Raw genomic sequence first — 22,989 nt, 5'->3', positions numbered from 1 at the left:
CTGTTCATAGCAAATGAGACACAAAATCCCTGCCCTTACGGTCCTGTATTTACATAATCATCTTGTTTAAGCCTCACAGTATCCCTGGAGGTATATCCTACTGGTGTCCCAGCTCCCTGGAAGAAGAAATGGAGAGAAACCCCATCCCTCTTTGGACTTAATTTTAGAACCTCTGAGTACTGAACTTTTTGCAATTTTATTGAGGCAAACCATAACATTCGAGAAGAGAACCATTGTATGTATGCAGTTGGCACATGTTCACAGGCTGAATGTACCTGTTTACCCAGCATTGAAACCATGCCAGTCCAGTCTCTCCCTGGCCAGGGAAAACAGGGTCTCAACTTCAATTTTTATTCATTTATTTCTTTCTAAGTGTGTTTTTCCAGGACCCATCAGTTCCAAGTCAAACAGTTGTTTCAATCTAGTTGTGGAGGACGCAGTTCACACTGGCCCATGTGGGGATTGAACTGGAGACCCTGGTGTTCCGAGCATCGTGCTCTAACCCACTGAGCTAACCGGCCACCCCGGCGTCTCCACTTCTAACACACAGATGGGTTCTGCCTGTTCGTGAACTTCAGGTGAGTGGAATTGTCAGTGATAGTCTCATGTCTGCTTCTTTTGCTCAACTTTAGGTCTGTGAGATTCACTGTGTCGTGTGTCATTATAGACCCTGTTTTCTCAAGGCTGGATGCATCATCACGTTTTTGTTTTTTTAATCACTTCTACTTTTAATGGGTCACTTTGGATTTTGGCTCTTGAAACAGAACACAGGGCTTCATGGTGCCCCAGCACGTGTGTTTGTGTCTCTGTCCAGATCTGTCAGGGTGGGGAGGGAGCGGGGAGGCCGGGACAGGGGGCTGACCCAGTCCTGAACCCAAGATGCACGTGCTTCCAGGGGACCCCTGCTTGGCCCTCTACCCTCAGCCCCTCCTTCTTAGATTCTATCACATTCTGTTATTCTGGGCTTGGCTTGAGGCCAAAGGGTGAGTTAGCAGGCATCCTAGGCAAACAAGAGCAGCTACTAGAGAGGAGAGGAATTTTAGGGGTGGGACCATGGACCCGATCAGAGCCTCCACCCCATGAGGGCCATCAGGGCTGGTGTGGAGACCTCGGCCCCACGCATCTGGAACAATATGGGAGGGGAGGGCTCAGGGTAGAATCAGGCCTCTTCTGGGCTAGGCTATACCCTGGGGAGGGCAGGCTACCTGGATTCAAGTCCCAGCTCTGCAATAAAACCTATAAAATGTGGGAAATAACACGATAGAGTTGTTTGTAAATAACTCAATGCACATGAAGCGTCCTGACCTGGAGTAACGTTGGTTATTATGATTACAATGTGACAGGAGCAGCTCGGTGTTTTATGTGCACTGTTTTATTGAACCTGCACACTGATCGTGAAAGGAGACGTCATGTCATCCTCATTCAACACGTAAGGAAGTGGAGGCACAGAGAAGTTGAGAACTTGTCGATTCTAGGTCTGTTTGACTCGTGCCAAGGCCCCTGATACCAGCACCGTGAGTTGGTCTTGGATGGGGGCCAGCAGCACTGAGCTGCCATGTAGCAGCGCACAAAGGGACTGTACTGTAAGGACGCAGACTCAGCCCTCACATCTGATTTGGGGAGCAGGATCTCAGGCTCATTTTCTCCATCTGTAAAATGGGCCTATGTGACCAGCAGGGCATTTCTCCTTTCTGGGTTCCTGGCTAGTGGGTTCCCAGGGGTGGGGTAGGCATAGGGGCTAGTCAGGAGAAGCCTCTGAATCTATCTAGCATTGGCAGACCTGGCTGGGCAGCCCTGCCCCTGCCCTTCAGAGTGGAGGCAGTCAGGCCCAGCAGCCAGGCTTGGCAGTCTTGAGTCCACTTGGGGGATGTGCCCTGACCCTGTTCTCAGGATGCTCTAGAACTTGTGGCAGACATACAAACAGCTGTCCCTAACTCAGGCTGCTGAGCATTTTAAAGGGCTTTCTACTATATGGCAAAGGGAACCAGAGATTGAAGCAGTTGGCTGCAATCCAGGAAGGCTGCACAGAAGAGGCTTCCTTGGAGCAGGGTTTGGAAGGCTACGTAAGAGTTCCTTAGGTGGAGACGATGGTAAGGGCGTTCTTAGTAGAGGGAGCAATGAGGTATCAGCTATTCCACTCCACCGCCCACCCCCACAATTGCCTAGTCATCTGTTTTCAGGGGGCTGGAAATAATATTTTCCAGAGCCCCTTGCTTGCTATTTTCTGATTAGGGTATACCAGTGGGGAGAAGACCGGAGGATGAGAGATGCAGCCTGCCTCTGGCTCCTGCCACAGCCAATTTCAGCAGGCTTTGTAGATTCCAGCAGCTCTGTTGGTTCCAGGGCTGCAGTGACAGTGCCTCCAGCAGCTAGGTGGTGAGCACTGGCTCGTGGGCTCCTGTCTAGCGTGGCAGCTCCTGTCCGATTTCTGGGTGACCCTCCTCCTTTTGCCCATCCCGCCTTTCAGATGCCTTTGGAATAAATTTCCTTTTGAACTCCCTCTCCCCCTGAAATAGCCCAGTGATTTCTGTTTTCTAGTGGGTCACCAATTGATTAATCAAGGAATAGGAGCAATCAGTACCCAGAAAATACGATGAGTGTTCATTTTGATTCATTTTTTAGGTGCATGTCATGTTTTTCAACATGAGTTTCCCGAGGACCACAGACTATCTTCTATCCTCTATTCAGTCAACAAACACTGTCAGTGTCTTGTCGGTGGGGAATGAGGTGAAGGACCAAATCCCCGCACTTCTGGAATCACAGTCTAGATGTGGCACTGGCCAGTACAATAGCCAGTAGCCACCTGTGATTATTAAGCACTGAAATGCAGCTCGTCTGAAGTGAGATGGGCTGTCAGTATAAATATACACCACATTTCAAAGTCTTATTTATTAGTGTCTATTTAAGAAATTGTCCCTGCCCTTGAGGACTTCAGATAGGATGATGAGTGGGACAGATATACCAACATGGAACTTCACTGATAAATGTTTCAGTTGATCCATGTTCCAGGCCTGTGGGGGCCTGAGAAGAAATCTGGGAAGGCTTCACAGAAGAAGTGACATTCCCGTTAAGATTATAGGCTGAATAGGAGTTCACAAGACGGGTAAGGAAGAAGGGCATTCTAGGCCCAGGGAACTACACATGCAAAAGCTAAGAGGTTGACAAGTGCACAGGGTATTTGGTGGGATACAGGAAGTTCATTGTGGCCCAAACATGGTTTGTTCAAGGAAGAAGCTAGAGATGGAACCAGACTGTGTAGGGCCCTGAATGCCAGTCAAGTTTAGACCTGGGGGAGGGGCTGAGGCTGGGGGAAGGCTCTTAGGCAGGAGGTGGCAATGAGAATGAGCTCCCCACCCACCCTCCTCAAAGGTATGAACAGGACCAGGCCAGACCTTGTTTGAATGTGAAAAATAAACTCTTTTATTTCAGTGCTCACTACTTGTGGCTCAAAAGCATATCTACTGTCTGCTTGGAACCCCAAAGCATTTACAAAACCATAGAGAAATAGAGCAATATTCATAGAGGACATACGTGTCGGCTCATTTTGTGATTCTTCCCTGTGCAAAGCAGAAAGTTCTAAGTGCGTCAGGATGACTTTCCCCAGGTCCCTCTCCAGGCTTTGGGTGGCCCTGGAGGCCGTGACCCCACCCCAGGTAGAGAATACTCCCTTTTTCCCTCTTCCAGAATGAGGGCGGCGTAGTCACATGCAGAGTGTGGAGGGTAAAGTCAGAGATGAGAACTCCTGGGCTCCCCAAGCTTACTGAGGGGCAAGGGCTGTGGTCCAGGGCCCCGGTCCTGCAAAGAGTGAGTGGATGAGGTGCCAACCTTGTTGGTCAGTGGCCAGCGCAGGCAGCTAAGGCACTTGTGAAGTGTAGGCATCGCGGTGGGTAGGCTCGCGGGGAGGACAGCTACCTCCGGGGTTCTTTCTCCCTAGAACTGGGGTCTGGAGGAAGATGGGGGACCTGGCTGGGCTGGGGCAGAATGGTGGTCCTGGTCATGGTTTCACTCTCAGAAACATCCTGGGTCTGTGGCCTAAGGCTCTGTGGAGCCAGGGAGCAGGACTCGCTGTCATTTGCAAGGCTTGGTCATCCAAAGCATCAGAATTGTAGAGCTGAGAGGGCCTTAGAGATGAACTGGTTGAACCACTCCATTGATCAAGAGGACCCCGAGGCCCAGAGAGGAGAAGGCAGTGGCTGGCCGGTCTGGGGGCTCCAACCTAGTGCTTTGACCCCTGCAATCCCTTCCCACCTTCTCACCGCAACTGGATCCTTTTTGATCAGGTCCCAGATGGCCTCTCTGACATTCTCAGGTCAGAGCGGGTGTCATGAATAGGACACTGGACTTGGAGTCAGAAGGCCCAGACTCTGTTCCCATGCCTTCCCCATACCCAGCCTTGCAAATATCCACGAGCTGGCCGGTGGGAAATGAGCCACTGCCTTTCGCCAGGACTCAGTCTCCTCATTGTGAAAGCAGCTCCCACTCTGCAGATTCCTGTTGTGATTAAATAGGTTGGTGGCCGCGTGAGCACCAGCAACTACAGGAAGCACCTGGCACATAGTAAGTGCCTCACAATAATGAGAAGGGTAGGGGACTGTGGGCCAGAGCTTCTGGACGTGGGAGAAGTTTAAGCCTGGCCTATACCTGCGACCCTCCCATTCCCCACCTGCTCTGTCTATCCCAAGGGCCCCTGAGGCCTGGGCACAGTCTGGGGCAGGGGTACAGGGCATGATGGGGTGTTGAGTTCCTTGACTCAGCCAATGGACACACTGTTTCTTTTTTGCTTGCTCCACGGGACTATGGAGTAGTTCAGACAATATGGCGGGTCGTCAGTAGCTTTCCAAGTGGCATCTGGGCTGGAAAGGGGGGAGTGGGTCCCTTTCCACCTCCCCAGGCCCAGTCAGCCAAGGTCAAGCCTCCATGTGGAGGTCCAGAACATTCCTTACAGGTAAGGGGGGTTGGGAACCAAGCTCGGGGGACAAGATGGGCCAGAAGTACATTATATTCCAAATAGCACCCCCGCCCTCCCAGGCAGCCCACCCCTGACCTGGGGTCTGGGCCCAAAGAGGGGCAAATGCTGCTCGTTAATTTGGGATAAAGATTGGGGGTCAAGTTCTGGGCTCTCAGTTGGCTGAGGTGGGGCTGGGCACGGGAGTCCCTTAGGGGGGGCCAATGATGACATTCCGGAAGCCCTTCACAGACTTTAGCTTGTCACTCTCGAAGTTCACCACCAGCTTGTGGCGGCCCACGTGGAGCGGCAGCAGGTCCACCCTCACCTTGGCTTCCTGCCCCCCCTCCACGGGGTGTGGGCTGTGGAGAGAGAGAGGAAGAGGATGAGCAGAAGGGCCCAGGGCGGGTCCTCATGATGGAGTCAGGCCAGGATGACGCCTGACTGCTGAGAACTTAGCACGATGTACAGCTTAATGCCGACAAGAATAAAATGGGCCCAGTGACCACTCTCCGAGGTCCTGGGCAACCTGCCCTCTGATGTGGAGAGGGGCTCGTGAGTGTGCGCCCCCACATAGAAGTGAAGGTGTGCTTGGGTGTAAGAGTGGGTGTGCTCAGGTGACCCTGTGTGAAAAGGTATTGAGAGGTACACGTGTGATTTGTGTTCTTTCCTGTATGTAAGTTACATTACAATAAAAAAAGTAACAGTTAAGGAGTGTGTATGTTTGTCTATGTGTATATCTGTAGATATGTTCCGTGCACACCTGTAGACAATCAGGGTGCAGGTGCCCACGTTTATGTGAGGACACGTGTGGCAGGGCGGGTGCTTAGTGATCGAATGTGTCAGTGTTCAGGTTTGTGAAGGCACATGCGTGGAACGCAGCTAATGTGGTGGGGCGTTGAGAGGATTTGAAGGTGCAAACTCTGCCCTGAGAATGTTTAGGAAGGGACACGGGGGGACACTGGGCAGGTGTGTGGGTGGGTGTGTGGGAGACGAGAGGAGGGGTCACCCGAGGGCCTTTGGTGCCTAAGGGCAGCCCCTCCCTCCATTAGCGTCTGCCCTCTGCTCCCAGGTCCCCGGGCTGCAGTGACCAGCACTTACATCTCCACGGTCTTCTGCTCCTCGGTCAGGCCGGCCCCCTCCACGGTGAAGGTACAACCTTCCAGGGCCATGGTGAGTGGGTTCCGCAGGGACACCTCAGCCACCAGCTTGCGATTCTTCTTGGGCTCTCCCAGGACCTGGGAGAGGGCAAGGGGCAGATGTCAGGGGCAGCAGTGAGGGAGGGGGCCCAGAGCCCCACAAAGGCAGGCAGGGTCCTGGCTGTGTCATCTCTGTATTTGCTGCAATTTGGCCTAATGTTTGCTGAACAAAGCCATGTCCACTCTGCCACTCTCTGCCTCTGTGCCTCAGTTTCCTCATGGAGCTGCAGTGAGGCTCCATGCAACCCAGAGGGGGTATAAAGTACCTTTGTTGTTCTGGAGTCTGGAGTGGAAAGATCACAGGCTTTGAAGCCAGCTGATTTCTACCCTTTTCTCACTGTGTAACCCTGGGAAAGTCCCTACCCTCTCTGAGTCTTAGTTTCTTCATGGGAGAGAAATGCCTGACCGCAGGCTCCTCATGGGGATTACTGAGCTAAAATGTGCAAACTCCTAGCAGAGTGTTGCACACCGTGCTCATTCCATCTCCCTCCACTCTTCACCATTTATTTGTAAATGCTGCATTTAGGATTCTGGGGCTGAGGCTCCTTGACGTGAATCACTACAATGATGATGGTGGTGACAGTGATAATAGCTTTTATCAGACTTTATAATGCACTGGCTATTGTTCTATATGCTTCTTGTGAATGCACATTTAATCTGTTAAATACCCATTTTGAATAAACTGAGGCCCAGAGGGGCAAAGTAACATGCCCAGGCAGTCAGACTCCAGAGTCTGTGCCATTAACTCCTCCACCCTCCCTGTCCTACCAGGGCCCCGGGCTCTGAGAATCTAGCCTTAGGAGGTGAGCTTTTAAGGGTCATGATGCCAAGATCCCTAAATTCCATAATCCTACTGCTCTGAGATTCTAGGATTCATTCTTAGAGACGATGAGTCTCTAAGAATTCTTTTGGCTTCATGATGCTTTTCTTTGGTGAAGCCAAAATTGGAGGCTCCCTGAGACACCAAAGATCTTGAGGGTGCAAGGATGCAGGTGTGTGCATGGGGCTTGCCCCTTCCCAGTCCTGGGCTTGTCCTGGGCCCGCGCCCTGCCCCCCACCCTGCCCAGTCTGCCCCTTACCCGGATCTTGATTTCTGGATTCTCCAGATAGATGTCCCTCTCGGCCAGCAGGTAGCTGTTGGCAGCCGGCTCAATGAGGAGGCCCCGGACCTTGATGAGGTTCGACTCTGTCAGGCAGTCACGGTACTTCTCATAGAGGATTCGAAGGGGAATGCTCTTCTCTGCAGGCAGGAAGGGGAGAGTACACATAATGTCTGACTCACGGCCCCCACCTCTCCTCTGGCGGCTCCACCAGCTGCAGAGAGGGGAGGGAATGTGCTGGAGCTCACACAGCTGGTGAACGGCTGGGCAGACGCCAGGCCATTCCCCCACCTGCCTCAGCTCCAGGCTTCCCAGAGAGGAACAGGAAGGGAGGCAGAATAGCTGGTAGGGGAAATGCTGGAACACCAGCAGGCCCGGGTTCTAATCTTGCCTCCACCCTTTGACAACTGCTGATGTTGGGCAAGTCATTCCACCCTCAGGACCGCAGTTTCCCCCACCTCTTAAAGTTGGCAAGATTGTACCCATTTTACAGATGAAGAAACACTTCTGCCAGTAAATGCTCAGATCAGGAGACCTGGCCCTGCTTGGCCACTGACTGGCTGTGTGAGCCTGGGAAGATGACCCCCCTCCCCTGTTTCTCCAGTTCCCCCTCTGTTTTATTTCCCCAGACCATCGGCACCCTGAACTCTGGCAACACTGAGAGCAGAGGTCATTTCAGAGCAAAAGCCACACAGTGATAGGGAAGTGAGAAAAAAGGCAACAGGACCCACCCTGCCCACTACAGAGAAATGCAACGTGATGTTTAGACCCATTTTTCTGACAAGAACACTGAGATCCGGAGGCACCAGGGATCTTTCTGCCTTCCTGTAGGAGGCAGGAAGGAGCAGTGAAAAGAGCACAGGACTGAGAATCTGCAGGCCTGTGCCAGGCCCTGCGTGTCCCTTGGTCACAAAGAAACTTGGGCAAATCCCTCTGCTCTTTAGCCTCCCCTGTCAAACAAGAGCCCTAGAGAGACGGTCTTTAGCATCCCTGGAGCCCAGCCAATCTCTTGACATTGTCCCAGTGCCATGACGGGAGATGCTGTTGGCTCTTTCTCTGCCATCTGTCCTCTCCCTACCCCCACCAGACCAACGTTTCCCAAACTCCTAGCCCGCCGCCTGCCTGTTCACGCCTCTGAGTTTATCCTCGTTACTTGCTCATCATTTTTCTTTCAGTCCCCTCATTTTATACTTTTCAACCTTGGTTGTTTCGGGAGATTTTTTTTCATCATTATTTGCAGCAAACTAGTCTCATTTACCATAAATAGGAGGTAACTGGTGAAAATTGATACAAGCAAAGTCATGCTTATTCAATTCGGTGAGAGGCTTGCCTGCTGAGGGTTCTGACTTTGAGACCAGAGCCTGCTGTTAAACAGGGAGATTAGCAAGGGTTAGGGATGCTAAGACCCACGAACACCCACGCAGCTGCTCCCCACGAGGTCATCTGAAGGACGGCGAGGACTGAGAGTCACTTTCTCACCATGTGAGTCAAGGTCTAGGTCCTGGGGCGGAGGAGGGGGGGAACTGATGGTCCACGTCCCACCCTTTGGAAAATGCTGCACTTGTGTGCCCAGCCCTACTGCCATTCATTCCCAGGGTGGATCTGTGACCAGATGACGTGGGGGGAAGAAAACCAAACCTTCTGCCAAAAGGGACAAAAAGGAGTGAAAATTCCTGGGTCAGGGCCTGGTGTGGCAGAGTGGAAACTCTGATCTGCTCCACAGGAAAAGAAAGAAAACATTGTCCTCGAGGAGTTTGGAGGACATGGCCCTGGCACTAAGTGTTGACTTTTCCAGAAGGCTGAACCAGGGTGGGGCTGGGCCTTTGAGAAATGCTTTCTGCCGGCCAGGGACCACGACTTTGGCCTTGGGCCACATGCTGGCTGAGAGGAGGAAACATGTACAGTCATTCTTTAGATGATTTGCCCTGTTCTGGAAGGTGCGGTGGGTGTGATCCCCAAGGCCATGCTGGCTGCATTCCCAGTGACCCACCTGGAGGGGTGAGGGAGGAGAGAAAGGGTGGGGGCAGGAAAGGGAAGGGAGAGAAGCAGCAGAGCAAGGAGGCAGGGGTGGAGGCTACTGCATTCTATTCAGCTGTCCTAGGCCTGGCTTCCTGTCATCAGCACACAGAAATCCCCCAGACCTTTGTCATCAAAGATTAACAAGCAATTTAGGTAAAGTGTGGAGTTTCCTAGGGTTATCTCAGGTTGAGCTTGGCATTGGAGGCTACAATAGGTCACTCCGGACTAGCTCTGCCTTACAACCTGAGGGTAGCACACGGGAGGACTTCTGCCCTCTCCTTGTAGGCTGCGTCCCTTGTGGGTCGATGACACAGCAGGAGGGACCCCCTTTGTTGTGAACACAGAACAATGCTCCAGGGACCCGATGGTATCTGGGAGGCAAAGAGCGACTGAACAGTGGCCTGGGAGAAAGTTATTCTGGCATCACTGGCCCAAGCTGAACTTCACTTCATGCCACACATTCCAAGAAGGACACTTCCTCTCTTTGAAGCAGGCCTGAGCATGAGAAGGAACTGACATACGGGCATTCACATGAAGAGGCTGCTGCAAGGGCTCTGCAAAGATGATCCAGCCTTGGTACAAATGGGGAACCTGAGGCCTGGGATGGAGAGGAGAAAGATCCAGGAACCCAGAGCCTGTTGACGGAATTGCTGGAGGTAGAACTTGGGTGCCCTGACCATCTTACACACCTTCAGGGATGGACCCCTGCCCCTGGTACGTGGGGCCTGGATGCAGAGGTGTGAGCTGGGTCCTTCCAAGCCACCAAGGTTGGCAGGGACTCAGGCACCACTAAGCCCAGCACTGAGTCCGCTGTTTAGCACAGTAAGTGTTCAGGAAAGGTCCGTGGAGCTTCTCAGTTTCCCCATGCCTCTTTGTACTTCTGCTCAGCAAGGACTGAAGAGCTCCAACACGTCCAGGCACCAGGTTACACTTTCTAAACATTCCCCAAGGACACGTCTTCTTCTTCGGTCCTCACGAGGGCCCATTAGGTGGGTGTGATGTTGTCCCATTTAATGGACAAGTCTGATTTGAGGCTCAGAGAGCATGTTCACCCTGCCCAAGGTTATACCTTTAAGACATGGTAGAGGCCAGATTCAAAACCAGTCTGGCTGGCCTCAAAATACATCTTTCAGCAGTTGTAAGTATTGGGGCCCCAGCCCTGGGGTCAAGTGGCTGCCCCTCAGGGCTTAGCCCCTGCTCAGAGATCCTAACAGAGGGTCTGCTCTGGAGGTGTAGCTCCAGGGGTGCCCATGTGGGCCCGAGACAGAAAAACCAGGAGGTGACCCTGTCCATACCGCAGGCCCCCACCTGAACCAGACAGGCCTTCTTAGGGACTGGAAGGCTGTGCCCCACATGCCAGCCCATGGGGCCAAGGGCCAAGCCAGAGGTCACAAAAAAGAGGAAAAGTTCTGGGTTGACAGGCAAGAGGAGAGGGGAGGGCCAACAGCTTCTGTAAACACAGAGAGTTTTGTAAACCCTCCCTGCCCTGGGCCTCACCACCAGTTCTGTGTATTAGCATACTAGTTCCCAGGTATTAAATGCCTACTGTGTGCACGGCCTTTTCCCCACCAGATCGTCCTGCATTGTCAGGTCATGACTTCCGTGTACCTGATGGGGACATTGAGGTTTAGGGAGACAGCCCTCTGCCCAGGTGACACAGCCAGCAGGACCCTCGGAGGATGTTCTCACTGCACTGCTCAGGTCCTCTCCCAGCTCCATGACCCCTGTGCCCTCCTCACGCCTGCAGGCTTCCGGTGCAGAAGACCGGCTTGGTCTGCTGCGGGGTGGGAGACCAGACTCTGTGCTGCCCCACTAAGTGACACAACAGTATAGTTGCTAAGAATATAGGTTCAAGTCGCCGTCCTGTCACTTCCTAACTGTGTGGCCTTGGGGAAGTTACTTCACCTTCCTGGGCTTACTCTTCTCATCTGGAAAATGGGGGCAATACAAGATTCCACCTCCCACGTTTGTTACAAGAATTAAGTGGGTTGATACATATAAAGTGGTGAGGACAGGGCCTGAGCCAGAATAAGTGCTATGCAAGGGTCTGTGAGGTACATTGCACACGTTGAGCGCTCACGGCACGACCTAGCATGTCAATCAGCGGTCAATAAGTAATCCAGGAATGCAGGACCTTACCGGCGTAGGGCTCCAGGGAAAGATCGAGCAGCTCTTTGGTGCCGCACTCGGGGCCCAGGATCCCGTTGTAGCTGACAGTGCGAGCACAGAGCAGGAGGCGGCAGGTGTGGTCCTCGCTGGTGCTGTTGGTGATGTGAGCAAAGACGTCAAAGTCACTGCCCATGGTCATGCTCTGGCCCACGCGGATCCGCATGGCCACCCCCGCCTCCTCTTTATTAGCCAGCTTGTTCAGGTGGTTGGCCCTCCTGAAGGCTTCCCTCTCCTCTGGGGACCCTGTGGGGATAGGAAAGAGAGCTTCTTCATGGCTGGAACTTATTCCAGTGAGAGGGAGACTGGGGCAGGGCAAGCTGGTTTTTCCTGGTGACTCAGATCAGCCCCAAATGAGCACCTTCTCTACATTTCTGTGCCAGGGGAGGAAAGAATATTTTCTTGACTTTCCACAAGTGCACTCCTATACATCCCTCAAGACCCAGCCCCATACGGCCCCTCCTCCAGGAAGTCTTCTTGACCACTCCTTCCCCATGATGAATGTATCACAGTGTTTTCTGGAGTTTCATAGCAGCCTATAGCCTATCATGTTTTTTTAGCTCACCAAGGTGTTTTCTGTTTATGTGCTTACGCTCTTGAGCTGCTTGAGGACGAAGACTGTGTTTATTTATCTGTGTTTACTTATCTTTATGTCATACCCCGTGCTTGGTGCATAGTAAGCACTGATGCAATATAAACTTTCTCGCCTGCACAGAGATTACTTCTCTGTGAATTTCTTTCCCTCCCCTCCCTACCTGTGGAGCTCTCCAGCAGGAATGACTGTCCCACTTTTATGTTCTATTCACCTCTCACCTATGCTCCTTTTATTTTTTTCCCCCAAGTGTGATTAGGTACATATCTATTTCTTCAATCAAACCCTCAGCTCTAGACCTTATAGAGGCCATGGAAAGCATCTTTTCCTTCTGTTTTATCCTTCCACCTAGACCATGGCCACTTAACACCCAATCCCCAGTCAGCCCTGGAAAGTCAGAGGGGGTTGGATGTGGGCAGGGGCTATGGTTTCTTAGCCATCTCTGTGAGCCCCACTGTGCTTGGTACGCAGAAGATGCTTAGAATTGTATTGGCTGTTGGATGTGTTCACGTCCAGTTTTAAAAATAAGCCACGTCCTATTTTCCCCGACTGATTTTCCCCCCTTTCCGATTCAGTAGCAGAAGGAAGCCTCATCTGTGTGTCTGACTGAATACATCTACTCTTTAAGTTTCTCTTGCTCCATTTCTCTTTCATTTAACCCTTCCTCATTCACCTGCATGCTCACTTCCTCAGCTAGATGGGAAATAACTGCAAAATTAAACACAAGTTGCAGGAACCTCTCCTCCATGGCCTCTCAGGATTTCCAAGCCTCTCTAGTACACATACGTTGCCATAAAAAAGTCTGGCATTGTCCATCTGCCCCTGAAGGTCCCACTCTGGTAATACACACATGGACATCATTAATCTTTCTGTTGTAGGCCTCGCCTATGGAACAGCCACCCTCTTCCGTTTTATTGAGTCAAACCCACCAAAAAACTGAGGCTTGAAAACCAAATGGCATCCTTTGGGGGAATACAGAATTCTTTTCCTAAAGGAACAACGCTCTACCCCCGTCTTCCAGTGTGTTTGGTAAGTTTGCATCTGTTTCTAAGGAATTTCTTAGAATGGAGAGTCACTCACGGGTCTGGTTGTACGCAAGCTGCCAAATAAAACACACACACACGCCCACACGCCCACTGGGCTGGCAAAATGGGCTTCTTATCTGCAAGGCAGTGTGGAAGGCTCTGAGCACGTGGTGCCCCTACCTTCCGGGTACTTGTAGTTGTGGGTGATGTCCTCCCGCTCGTCGCGGCCCACGCTCTTCGTGCTGATCTTCAGCCCCACGACCAGGGAGCGGTTGATGGACTTGTGCATGGACCCATCCTTGTGCTGGATCCAGTTCACCACATCGGCGTTCACCTCCGCAAAAACAAACGGTGCATCGTACTTGGTGCTCAGGTCACCCTCCTTGATGGCACGCACTGGAACTGGGCCACAGCAATACGCCCCTGGTTGGCGGAAGGAGGAAGGAGAGACAGGCCTTCTGCAGTTCAACCACACATGGTGAAAAAATCTTGAGACTGTACAGCCCTTTGATTTAGGGACTTCAATTATATAGGAAGGTCGCATAGGGTAAGAATGAAGGACGGAGACTCTGCAGCCCAACTGTTAAAGTTCAAACCTCAACTCTGCCTCTGATTAGCTATGTGACCTTGGGGTCGCTGTGTCACTTCTCCGAGCCTCAGTGTCATGGGGGATGATATTTGTATTTACATAATGAGGATTTGCATATACTAGATGTTGTGTAAGTGATAAATGAGACAGAAGAATATCATCCCAAGGCCTCCTAAGGAACTGAGGAACCAGCATTTCAGAAGGCCGTGTGTCTATCTGATTTCCTGCCCATGCGGAGAGTGGCAGTTAGGGCCAGACAAATACTCAGTGTAGTTTACAACTGCCTCAAACCGGTCACAGATTTAAAAGCTGAGGACTAGAGGCTGGGTAGCTATATTACAGTGCATCCATTTAGTGGAACACAGTAACACTTAATTAAAATTCAAATCACAGAACACTACCGGATAGAGAAATGCTAACGACATATGGAGAAGTGACAGAGCCAGCAAAAAAGTCCACATGCAGCCAGAGTTCTTAACCCAGCGTCCATGGACCCCCAAGGCGCAGCAAATAGAATTCAGAGGTCCATGAACTTGGATGGGAAAAAAAAACTTACACGTTTATTGTGACTGTACTTTGATAGTACTTCCTTTGTGAAAGCAGACACAAAGTCTTAAGTGCACTATGACTCACCCCCCCATAAAAACCATACGTCCTTTCATATCCCTTTATAGTTGTCACAGATAACTGGCGATATCATTTATGCTCACCTCTACCACAAAGTTGTCCAATTTATTAATTCTACCACTAAATCTTGTTATGTAAAGGATATATTATTATATCACAAACACATTGAAAAATGTTTTGATAACTATATTTCAATGTAATTGGTTTCGTTTGTAACCCTAGGTCTTACAGTTTGTGAATTTAAAAGTATTATTCTGGGAAAGGAATCATTTGGCTTCACCAATTTTGCCGACTCCTTGCCTCTCTCTCTCTCACCTACAGACGTGTATGAACAAGTATATAATTGGAAATTACTGGAAACTTTGTGTGACTGTTAATGATCCTTCTTTTGAAGGGAGAGGACAAAGATGCCATTTGATTTTTTTCTTTGCGCTTCTCCTTATTTCATGTTTTCCACAATGTGCGGGAATGAATTTTAAACGATACAGAAGCGTATTATAAATTACCAGCGAGGTCCCTGCACGCCGGTGTGGACCAGCCAATGGCCTTGGGAGTGAGCCAGCCCTGGGTTAGAATGCCAGCCGTGCGATCTCTGGCTGACAGACTCTGGGTGAGTGCTCTGTGAGCCTCAGTTTCCAGGTAAGGGGGCCATGGTACCCACCTTCGCTCTTCTCTTGGGGCGTGGGGTCGATGGCCTGCCACCCCTCGTACCCCGGCTGCAGGTCCGGCCTGGTCATCCACGACTCTACCCAGCAGTGGAAGTTCCTATCGGGAAAGGAAGCAGAATGTTGGCCAGGACTCAAACTCAGGCTTTCAGTCACCTCCCCCGACAATGCACACTTGCCTTGTCCTAAGCTGAGCTCAGCATGTCCCCCTGACACTCCTCTTTGCTGTTCCCCCGTAGGCCCTAGCCAGATGCTCACTCCTGCCCTGGGAGCCGTTCTCGACGCCTTTCCCACCTCTCTCCCCTTTCAGTGGCTCCTCAAATCTAGCCAATGTGACCTCCTAATTTCTCAGCCCTGCCTCTTCTTTTCCAGCCCACAGGCCTTGCCGTGTTTTATGTCTCATCATCACCTGCCTGGATCACACCCCAACCCCCAGCTCCAATCTCTCTCCCCAGATTGCCTGTTCCACGTTCGTCAGCATGTCCCTTTCCCAGTGTGATGCCTTGGTGACAACGGGAAGCCCAGACCTCCTATCCTGACATTCCAGACTCCTGACCACATAGTCTCCCTAATGCTTTTTCATGTGCTGTGCATTGACTTGCCCTCCTTTTGGTCTTTGCTCATGCTGTTCCCCCTGCCTGGAGAACCCTCCCCGAGGCCTGTTTTCCCTGGTCCAAATATTGTTGAACTTTTAAGCCCAACTCCAATGTGACCTCCTATGAGAAGTCTTCCCAGGTTTCTTCTCCCAGGGACCCTGCCCACTGGCCCCGACTCCAAACCCTGGGGCTCATCTCACCAGATCATCTCGCTCTTGTTACCCTGGATCTCCCCAGACTCGTTGCGAAAGTACTCGATGAGCAGGTTGCTGTTCTGGTCGTGGGCTGAGTTATAGTTGGTCACGACGCGGGTAGGGATACCGAGGCACCGAAGCACTGGGGTGGGGGTGGGGCACGATGGAGAGAGGGGTTAGGGGTTGAGCTGAGGATCTCAAGGCATCGGCCCTGCTTTGGGCCTCCACATGCCCATATGTACCCCAGAGAGCACTGTACCCACTGTCCAGGTGGTAAGGGTATGTGGCATCCCCTCACCTGGGCAATGGTGCCCACCTTACTGGTCGCCCCATGTTCACTCTGCCCCCCTCACATCACAGCTGACAGAAGAAGACTCTAAAATGCAAATCTGACATCAACACTCCTCTGCTAACCCTGCAGTGGCGCCCCATGGCCTTGAGGTCAAGGCCAGACCTCCAGCTGTGGTCCCTGGGCCCTGCAGGGTGGAGGCCCTGACCACCTCCTGCACTTTGCTCCGGCCACATTGGCCTTCTCACCTTTCCTCCAGCACTTCACCCTCCCACCAGCCACAGGGCATTGGCATATGCCGGTTGCTCCGCCAGGAAAGCCACTTCACCAGGGTTAGGTGGCCCCAACGTTTGCATTGGTAGTAAGTCTAGGGATTCATCATCATTCTCAGTGTACAGCCAGGGGAGGGTTCTTTCATCAACATCCAAGAGCAGTGAGGGACCTGTCTTATTTTCTATCCCCAGAGCCCAGCACAGGCCTGGCACAGACCACTTTGTCAAATGGGATGAAGGTGTGGGTGAAGTCGAGAGAGTTGGAGGAAGGGAGGAAGGGAAGGAGTGAAGGAATGATAGAGATTCAGAGGGAGGAGCAAACAGTGGAACAGGGAACTGAGGTCAGGAGATCTTCCATTCAAGCCCCAGCTGTTTCCGGCTGTGTGACCTAGGGCCCAGTCCCTTCTCCTATCTGGGCCTTGTTTCTTTTTCTACGAAATGGGGTCAGGGTACAGGTGCAGTGTCATAAGATGTGTTGGGACACCGTCGTGGATGAGGCAGGCCCTGCATTCATGCCAAAGTACAGCTTACAGTGAGGTTTGCAGAGTAGTTTGCACAGTGGTACCTGGGAACGGGACTGGTATTGCAATGGCAGGTGAAAAAGAAACAGGAGCAATGACATGGACGGACTGAGAGGAGGAAAACCCTGGGCATGTATCCTGCACAAATGGCAGCGCTGGGTGCTCCTGACAGATGGAATTATGGGTGCTTTTACTTCCTCACCTTTTTGTGTACTTTTTAATGTATACTGTAAAACTGACATATTCTCCCTTTGGGTTGGATAAAGAAAGTAAATATCTAAAAAAAGAAGCGAAACAAAAGAGCCCTATTAAATGTAACCTATAGGACTTTTGTTTCACTTTTAGTTTTGACTGAGGTTGAGTCTCTGAGTCAGGGGGAGGGGCAGGGATGTGACCTTTGCCCCCCATCAACCAGGGCAAGAGCCTCCCAGATGGCCCTGGATTCTGGCCAGAAGTGTGGGCACAGGGAGGAGGGAGGAAGGAGCAGCCATGAATCTCTACCTCTTGCCTGGTTCCTGTGCCCTGAGTCCGGACTCACTGCTGCCCTTTGCGAAGGTTGGGGTCCCAACCCCAGGCCTCGCCCTGCCATACCAACAGCCTCCTGTCCCCACTGCCCAAGGAGCAAGGCACCACTCCTGTCCCAGGGATGGTGTCCCAGGAAGCGTCATCATCACAGCCTAAAGCCAGGAAGCTGCCCCAGAACCAAGTACATCTGGTTGTAAGCCCAGCTGTGCTGCTCACCAGCTGTGTGACCTTGGGCAAGCCACTTCCCCTGTCTGAGCCTCTATTTTCTCCTCTAAGAGGCGCTAAGAATAACAGCTTGTTGGGATATTGTGATGATTCAGAGAGGCACTGGGTGTGGGCAGTCGCGTCTGCCCAGTGCCCAGGGTGGAACAGCAAAGTGTGTCACAATGCCCATCACTGCAAATGTCTGTCTTGGCCAACTCACAGACATTGAGAAAATGCTCCAGGATCCAGCTGAGGTCACAGCTGCCCTCAGAAACCCCCAACCCAAACCTCACCTGAACCAGAGACCGTCCTGAAGGACATATCTCCGAGTCCTACAAGTTTCCTGTGAATTAGGTGGGTCATCACTGTCTCCATTCTACAGGGAAGGAAACTGAGGCTTGGAGACAGCAATTCCCTTGCCCAAGGCTTGGAGACAGAACTGGGATCAAAGCAGGCAGTCTAAGTCCAGTGTCCATGGACCAGTCCACCATTTGGCTTGCTGAAGAAACCCTGGGACCAACGGGGTCAGACGGCGCCTTGTTTGACCAAGTTTTCTGGGGCTCCATTACACGCCAGGCCTGGGAGGAGGCTGCAAGGACCCTGAATCAGCCCTGACATCGGGAAGAGGACAGTCGAGGGCAAGATCTGCAGCTAAACCTGCAAGTGGTCACAGCTCAGGGTGAAGAAGGCATCTGCAGGGGAGCTTGGGGACCCAGGCCACAGATGGCGGGGTTTTTCTAGGAAACCCATGAGGTTCTCTGAGCAGACACGTGTTAGGCCCCTCGGAGAGAAAAGTCTAGGATAAGGGACTTTCCATGAGAAAGAGGAATTCAGAGGTCACAGGGGGCAGAAAGTTATGGTGGAGTGGTGATGGGGAAGAGACAGTCCAGCTGGGAACCAGGGCCCAGCTATCTCCACCCCGCCTGCTAGTGTGGAGAACAGCGCTGGGGCTCCGTCTCTGGGAGTCAGAAAAGCTGGGAACCTGTGATAAGCCTCTTAGATTTCCTGAGCCCAATAATAATAATTAATAATAATAAGCAGCAGCACAATATAAGTGCACCTTAAAACATTTTAAACATTTCACATATGTTATTTAATCTTTACAACCCCTCCCCCCCAGGCTACAGGCACGACTGTGCCCATTTTATATATAATAGAACTGAGGCTCAGAGGAGTTAAGTGATTTAGCCAAAGGCACACAGATTTGGTAAGAAGCAGAGCTGGGGTGTGAGTTCAGGCCTGGACTCCTGATTCTGTTTCCAATGGGTATATGATACTAACCCGTTCTCCTAAGCACCATCAGCAGCTCTGAAACCACCTTCAACCTTTCACTGGGCTCAAATTTTCAAGATAGTTTAGAGATTTATTTTCCTCTTTTGCTTTTAAATTGCTTCATCCTTTCCTTCTCTGCACTTTAGAAAGTGCTTTCTCTTTCTTGACATTGATACTATGATTCTTATCAAGTTATTAATAGGCCATATTTAGTAAGAGCTACACTGGGCCAAGTTCTGTGCTGAGCCCACCCTAGGAGGTAGGTCCTGTCGTTGTCCCCCCTTTTACATATGAGGAAACTGAGGTTCAGAAAGAAGTCATATACTCGAGGTCACAGAGCAGGTGAGTAGAAGAGTGGGGATTTTAACTCAGGTGTGCCTGGCTCCAAAGCCCATAATCTCAACCCTGAACTCACACTGCCCCCCAAAATGACATCCCTTGATCCTAACAACCACCTCATGGATAGTTGCTGGTAAAAGGAACAGAGAGGAGCGGCCACAGACTCCAGGCCACACAATACATTGGTGGCAGAGGTAGAACCAGACCTGGGTCTCTTGATTCCCACTCCAGTGCTCTCTGTGCTCCCCTCCCAGGGTTCACAGAGCTGAGAGAAGGTTCCAGGCCCTCCTCACATCCCACCTGCACGCCTCACATCGCTCACCTGTGCAGGCCACAGCGGCGAAGACCCAGCACTGGCCGTACTTGACATTCTGGCAGCCAAAGTTCTTCCAGCGCCTCAGGATGTCCACACTGCCGATCCAGAACATGGGGTTGACACCATCCCTGTAATTGTTGTCCCAGCGCCCGTACAGCACGCCCTGGTCGTCATTGCAGTTGACCTGCAACCAGCAGGACATCAGAGGGACCCAGTCTGGGGAGAGGGTGGTGGCTGTGCCAGGGTGAGCACGAGTTCAGCAGGTAGTGAAAAGCAGGGAAGGGAGTTCCAGGAGGAGGGAAAGCAGAAGCAAGGGTAGCAAGGTGTGGCAGACTGTGGTACATCACACGTGTCTGGGACAGGAGCGCCGGGTGCAGGACAGAGAAGGGGAAGGGAGGAGGTGGAGAGGGCATGAAAGCGATGCTGGAGATGTGAGTTTGTCTATGGGGTGGCAGGGGAGTGACAAGGTGTGATCTGCGTCGCAGAAAGACCAGTTCTGGCCCCTGCCCAGATTGTGTGGCTCCCCAAAACTCCCATTCCCTCAAGAATATAATCCAGCATCCTGACCATGGCCCACAAGGCCTGTGTGGTCTGACCCCCGCCCACGTCTGCAGCCCCGCTGGCACCCTGCTTCCCCTTGTTCACTCCGCCCCACCGTCTTGGCAGAACTTCTGCTCCTCAGACCTGCCAAATTCGGTCCCTCCTCAGGGTCTTTGCACAGCCTGGAGCCTCTGCCTGCAATGCTCTTCTCCTCCTAGTTATTCTACCAACTCAGGGATTATCACTTGGGGAGGTCCCCCCACCCCTCATTGAGGTTAGGGACATCTGCGTTCCTTCAGTGCCTGTACCATGATTTATGAGTACACCCATTCACATGACATTTTGGTTAATGTCTGTCTCCTCCCACTACAACATAAGTGCTATGAGGTCAGAGACCACACATGTCTTCTACCAGCCGCTTCTCCAGTGCCTAGGATATAGCGGCACTTGATAAATATTTGCTGAATGAATGAATGAATGAATGAATGAATTGCTTTGAGGGATCACATGGTATTACCCTCATTTGGGTAAATCTTGTCTTTCTAAATACAAGCTCTCTTAGCTGAGACTTATCTATCTCCTGGGTCCCCGCACTGTGCCCTGTTATGGGCCCGTGGGGTGGGTGGGTCCTACCACTTACTCACCATGCGGCTCACCACTCGGCCCACGTAGACAGGGTTGCCGCGGCGGGAGCAGTCGCGGCCACCGTTTTTCAGGAACTTGGGGTTGACGTCCAGGAGCATCAGGCAGATGTCCAAGATCCCGTCTTCAAACTATGTCAGAGGAAACAAGAGGAAAATGAGGGGGGTCACCTCCTCCAGGAAGCCTGCCTTGAAGCCCAGCAGCTGTAGGACCTCTCTCCTCTGTCTCACACACCAGACAGGGAGCCTCAGGCTGGGTCTGCCCCATGTCTGTGATGTCAGCTTCTCCTGGCCCAGGATGGGGTAATGTGGGACAAAGACTGTGAGAAAGGGAAAGGGGGTGTGTTTGCATCTGGGTCCTGGCTAGGGGGTCCTGGGAATTTGGAGGAGAGACCACAGAGTAGGGAACTCAGCATCCCCGAGGCTTCCATCCCCTCAGAGTCACCTCAGGCCTTGCCCCTGCCCCTCACCCCATCTCCCCTTTCTGCTCAGCCAAATCTCCCACTTCCCCTAAAGCCTGACTCACCCCGCAGGGTTGATGCGTGGCACCTCCTCCCCCACCGCACCACCACACATTGCTCTGATTGGGGCTGAGGTAGATTATAAAGATATAAATCTAATCCCATGACCCTTCTGTTTCCACTACAATTAGGGCAAAATCGAGACTTTCCCCTGCGGCCTGCAAGGCCCTTCATGATCTGTGTTCACCCCTTCTGTCTCATCTCTCACTACTCTCACAGACACTTGCTCTGACCCAGGCTCACTGCCTCAGGGTCTTTGCACTTGCTATTTCCTTTGCTTGGAATGCTCTTTCCACCACTCTGCATCTGGCTCACACTTTTCCATCCTTGCGACTCAACTGTTATCTTTATCAAAAGTAGAACCCCCTCCCGGTCACTTTCCCTTGGACCTGTCATGTTCAAGGGCACTTCCACCTGCCCCATGCTCCCCGTCTCTGTGGTCTTGTCCCTAACTGGACCTCCAGGCTGCAGAACAGCCCTCCCTGGCTTGAATCCTTTCGTGACTTTTTATTACCATCAGCCTCGCATTCAGGGCTGTTTACAATCTGGACACTGCTGACTTCTCCCACTTCATCTCCTGGAGCTCCTTCATATATAAATAAGGTGTTTCCCAAGCTACCATGTTCTTCTTAGGCATGTATTTCCCCTCCTCGGAGCTTTTGCCCTTTGCCTAGTAGACCATACACCCACCTCCTTCAAAGCTCAGTTCAAATTGTCCCTAGTCCAGGAACTGCCCTGATTCCCTTCCTTCCTTTCTGTCTTGTGATCCTGGATTGTGATGATTTCTGGGAGCTTTGCAGGGGCCATGTCCCTTGGCCCAGAGCAGCCTGGACACAGAGCAGGAACTCAGGAAATGAAAGGGGGCCTTGGCTTTGTTCTGTTTCTCAGGGGAGAATACAGACCCTGGGAAATAAGAACCAATTCACTATTGGATATATTTTATGTGTCCCCGTCACAGTACCATTTCATTTATATCCCACAACAGGCTACAGGGTTTCTGGGCAGATAGTTTTACAATTATTACCCCCAATATTCAGATGAGGAAACTGAGGTCAGCGTCCCAGATCACATAGGGAGAATTTTTCTGTGGTCCCAGGATAGGACTCTCTATATCTGAATACGGCCTCTGATGCAGGGGATGTCTCAAGGTGAACCTCACCTCAGCAGGCCAACAGCCACTAACACACAAGGAGGGTAAGGGGCCAGGGGAGGATGGTTCTTGCTTCATGACTTCTTTTAGCAATATCTCAGGAATTTTTAAAGGAGGCTGGATGGTAGAAGAAATCAGAGCATTGGTTTGAAGAATAAGCCCAGGCTGGCATGCTAGAGGATGAGGAACCACATGGAACAGAAAGGATCCATCCAGCTGAGGTCAGCCAGGCCCAGCCTAGATAGCCATGTCCTGGCTGACCCAGAGGTTTCTGAGAAATAATAAATGATTGTTTCAGTCTCTAAAGCTTAGGCTTGTTTGTTACTCAGTAGTAGCTAGTCGATACAACCAGACCAGGGGTTCTCAAAGTATGCACACTGGATCAGAAGCGTTAGCCTCACCTGGGAACTTGTTAAAAATGCAAATTCTGAGCCCACACCCAGACCTACTGAATCAGAAACTAAAGGTAGACGCAGTGATCTGTGTTTTACATACTTTTCTGGTGATTCTGATGTATATTCAAGTTTGAGAACCACGGATCTCGACAATGGTTTAAAGCTCCTTCTCAGCACATGCCTAGAACGTAGTAAGCACTCTCTAAATGCTGCCTATTATTTTGATCCATGGCCTTGAATGCTCCCCTTCTCTTTCCCGAAGCACCTGTTAGCCGACAACTCCCAAA

The 22,989-nt window shown here is 51.6% G+C and overlaps 1 protein-coding gene across 1 annotated transcript in view; it reads right to left on the bottom strand.

Annotated features, from left to right (window-relative positions):
* Positions 1 to 3,370: 3,370 nt before the first annotated feature.
* Positions 3,371 to 22,989, bottom strand: part of TGM2 (transglutaminase 2) — a 32,204-nt gene continuing 12,585 nt past the window's right edge. Inside the window, exons 5-13 of the mRNA XM_033094946.1 lie at positions 20,640 to 20,768; positions 19,462 to 19,639; positions 15,724 to 15,859; positions 14,924 to 15,027; positions 13,227 to 13,469; positions 11,403 to 11,675; positions 7,224 to 7,384; positions 6,047 to 6,183; positions 3,371 to 5,307 (exon numbers count right to left, since the gene is read on the bottom strand). Coding sequence (XP_032950837.1) covers positions 5,157 to 5,307; positions 6,047 to 6,183; positions 7,224 to 7,384; positions 11,403 to 11,675; positions 13,227 to 13,469; positions 14,924 to 15,027; positions 15,724 to 15,859; positions 19,462 to 19,639; positions 20,640 to 20,768 — 1,512 coding nt within the window. The 3' untranslated portion in view covers positions 3,371 to 5,156. The remainder of the gene's footprint in view (positions 5,308 to 6,046; positions 6,184 to 7,223; positions 7,385 to 11,402; positions 11,676 to 13,226; positions 13,470 to 14,923; positions 15,028 to 15,723; positions 15,860 to 19,461; positions 19,640 to 20,639; positions 20,769 to 22,989) is intronic.

The sequence above is a fragment of the Rhinolophus ferrumequinum genome, chromosome 23, assembly GCF_004115265.2.
Source record: "Rhinolophus ferrumequinum isolate MPI-CBG mRhiFer1 chromosome 23, mRhiFer1_v1.p, whole genome shotgun sequence".
Taxonomy (NCBI): domain Eukaryota; kingdom Metazoa; phylum Chordata; class Mammalia; order Chiroptera; family Rhinolophidae; genus Rhinolophus; species Rhinolophus ferrumequinum.
The sequence above is the reverse complement of the archived record's forward strand: the minus strand, read 5'-3'. Positions and strand labels throughout refer to the sequence as shown.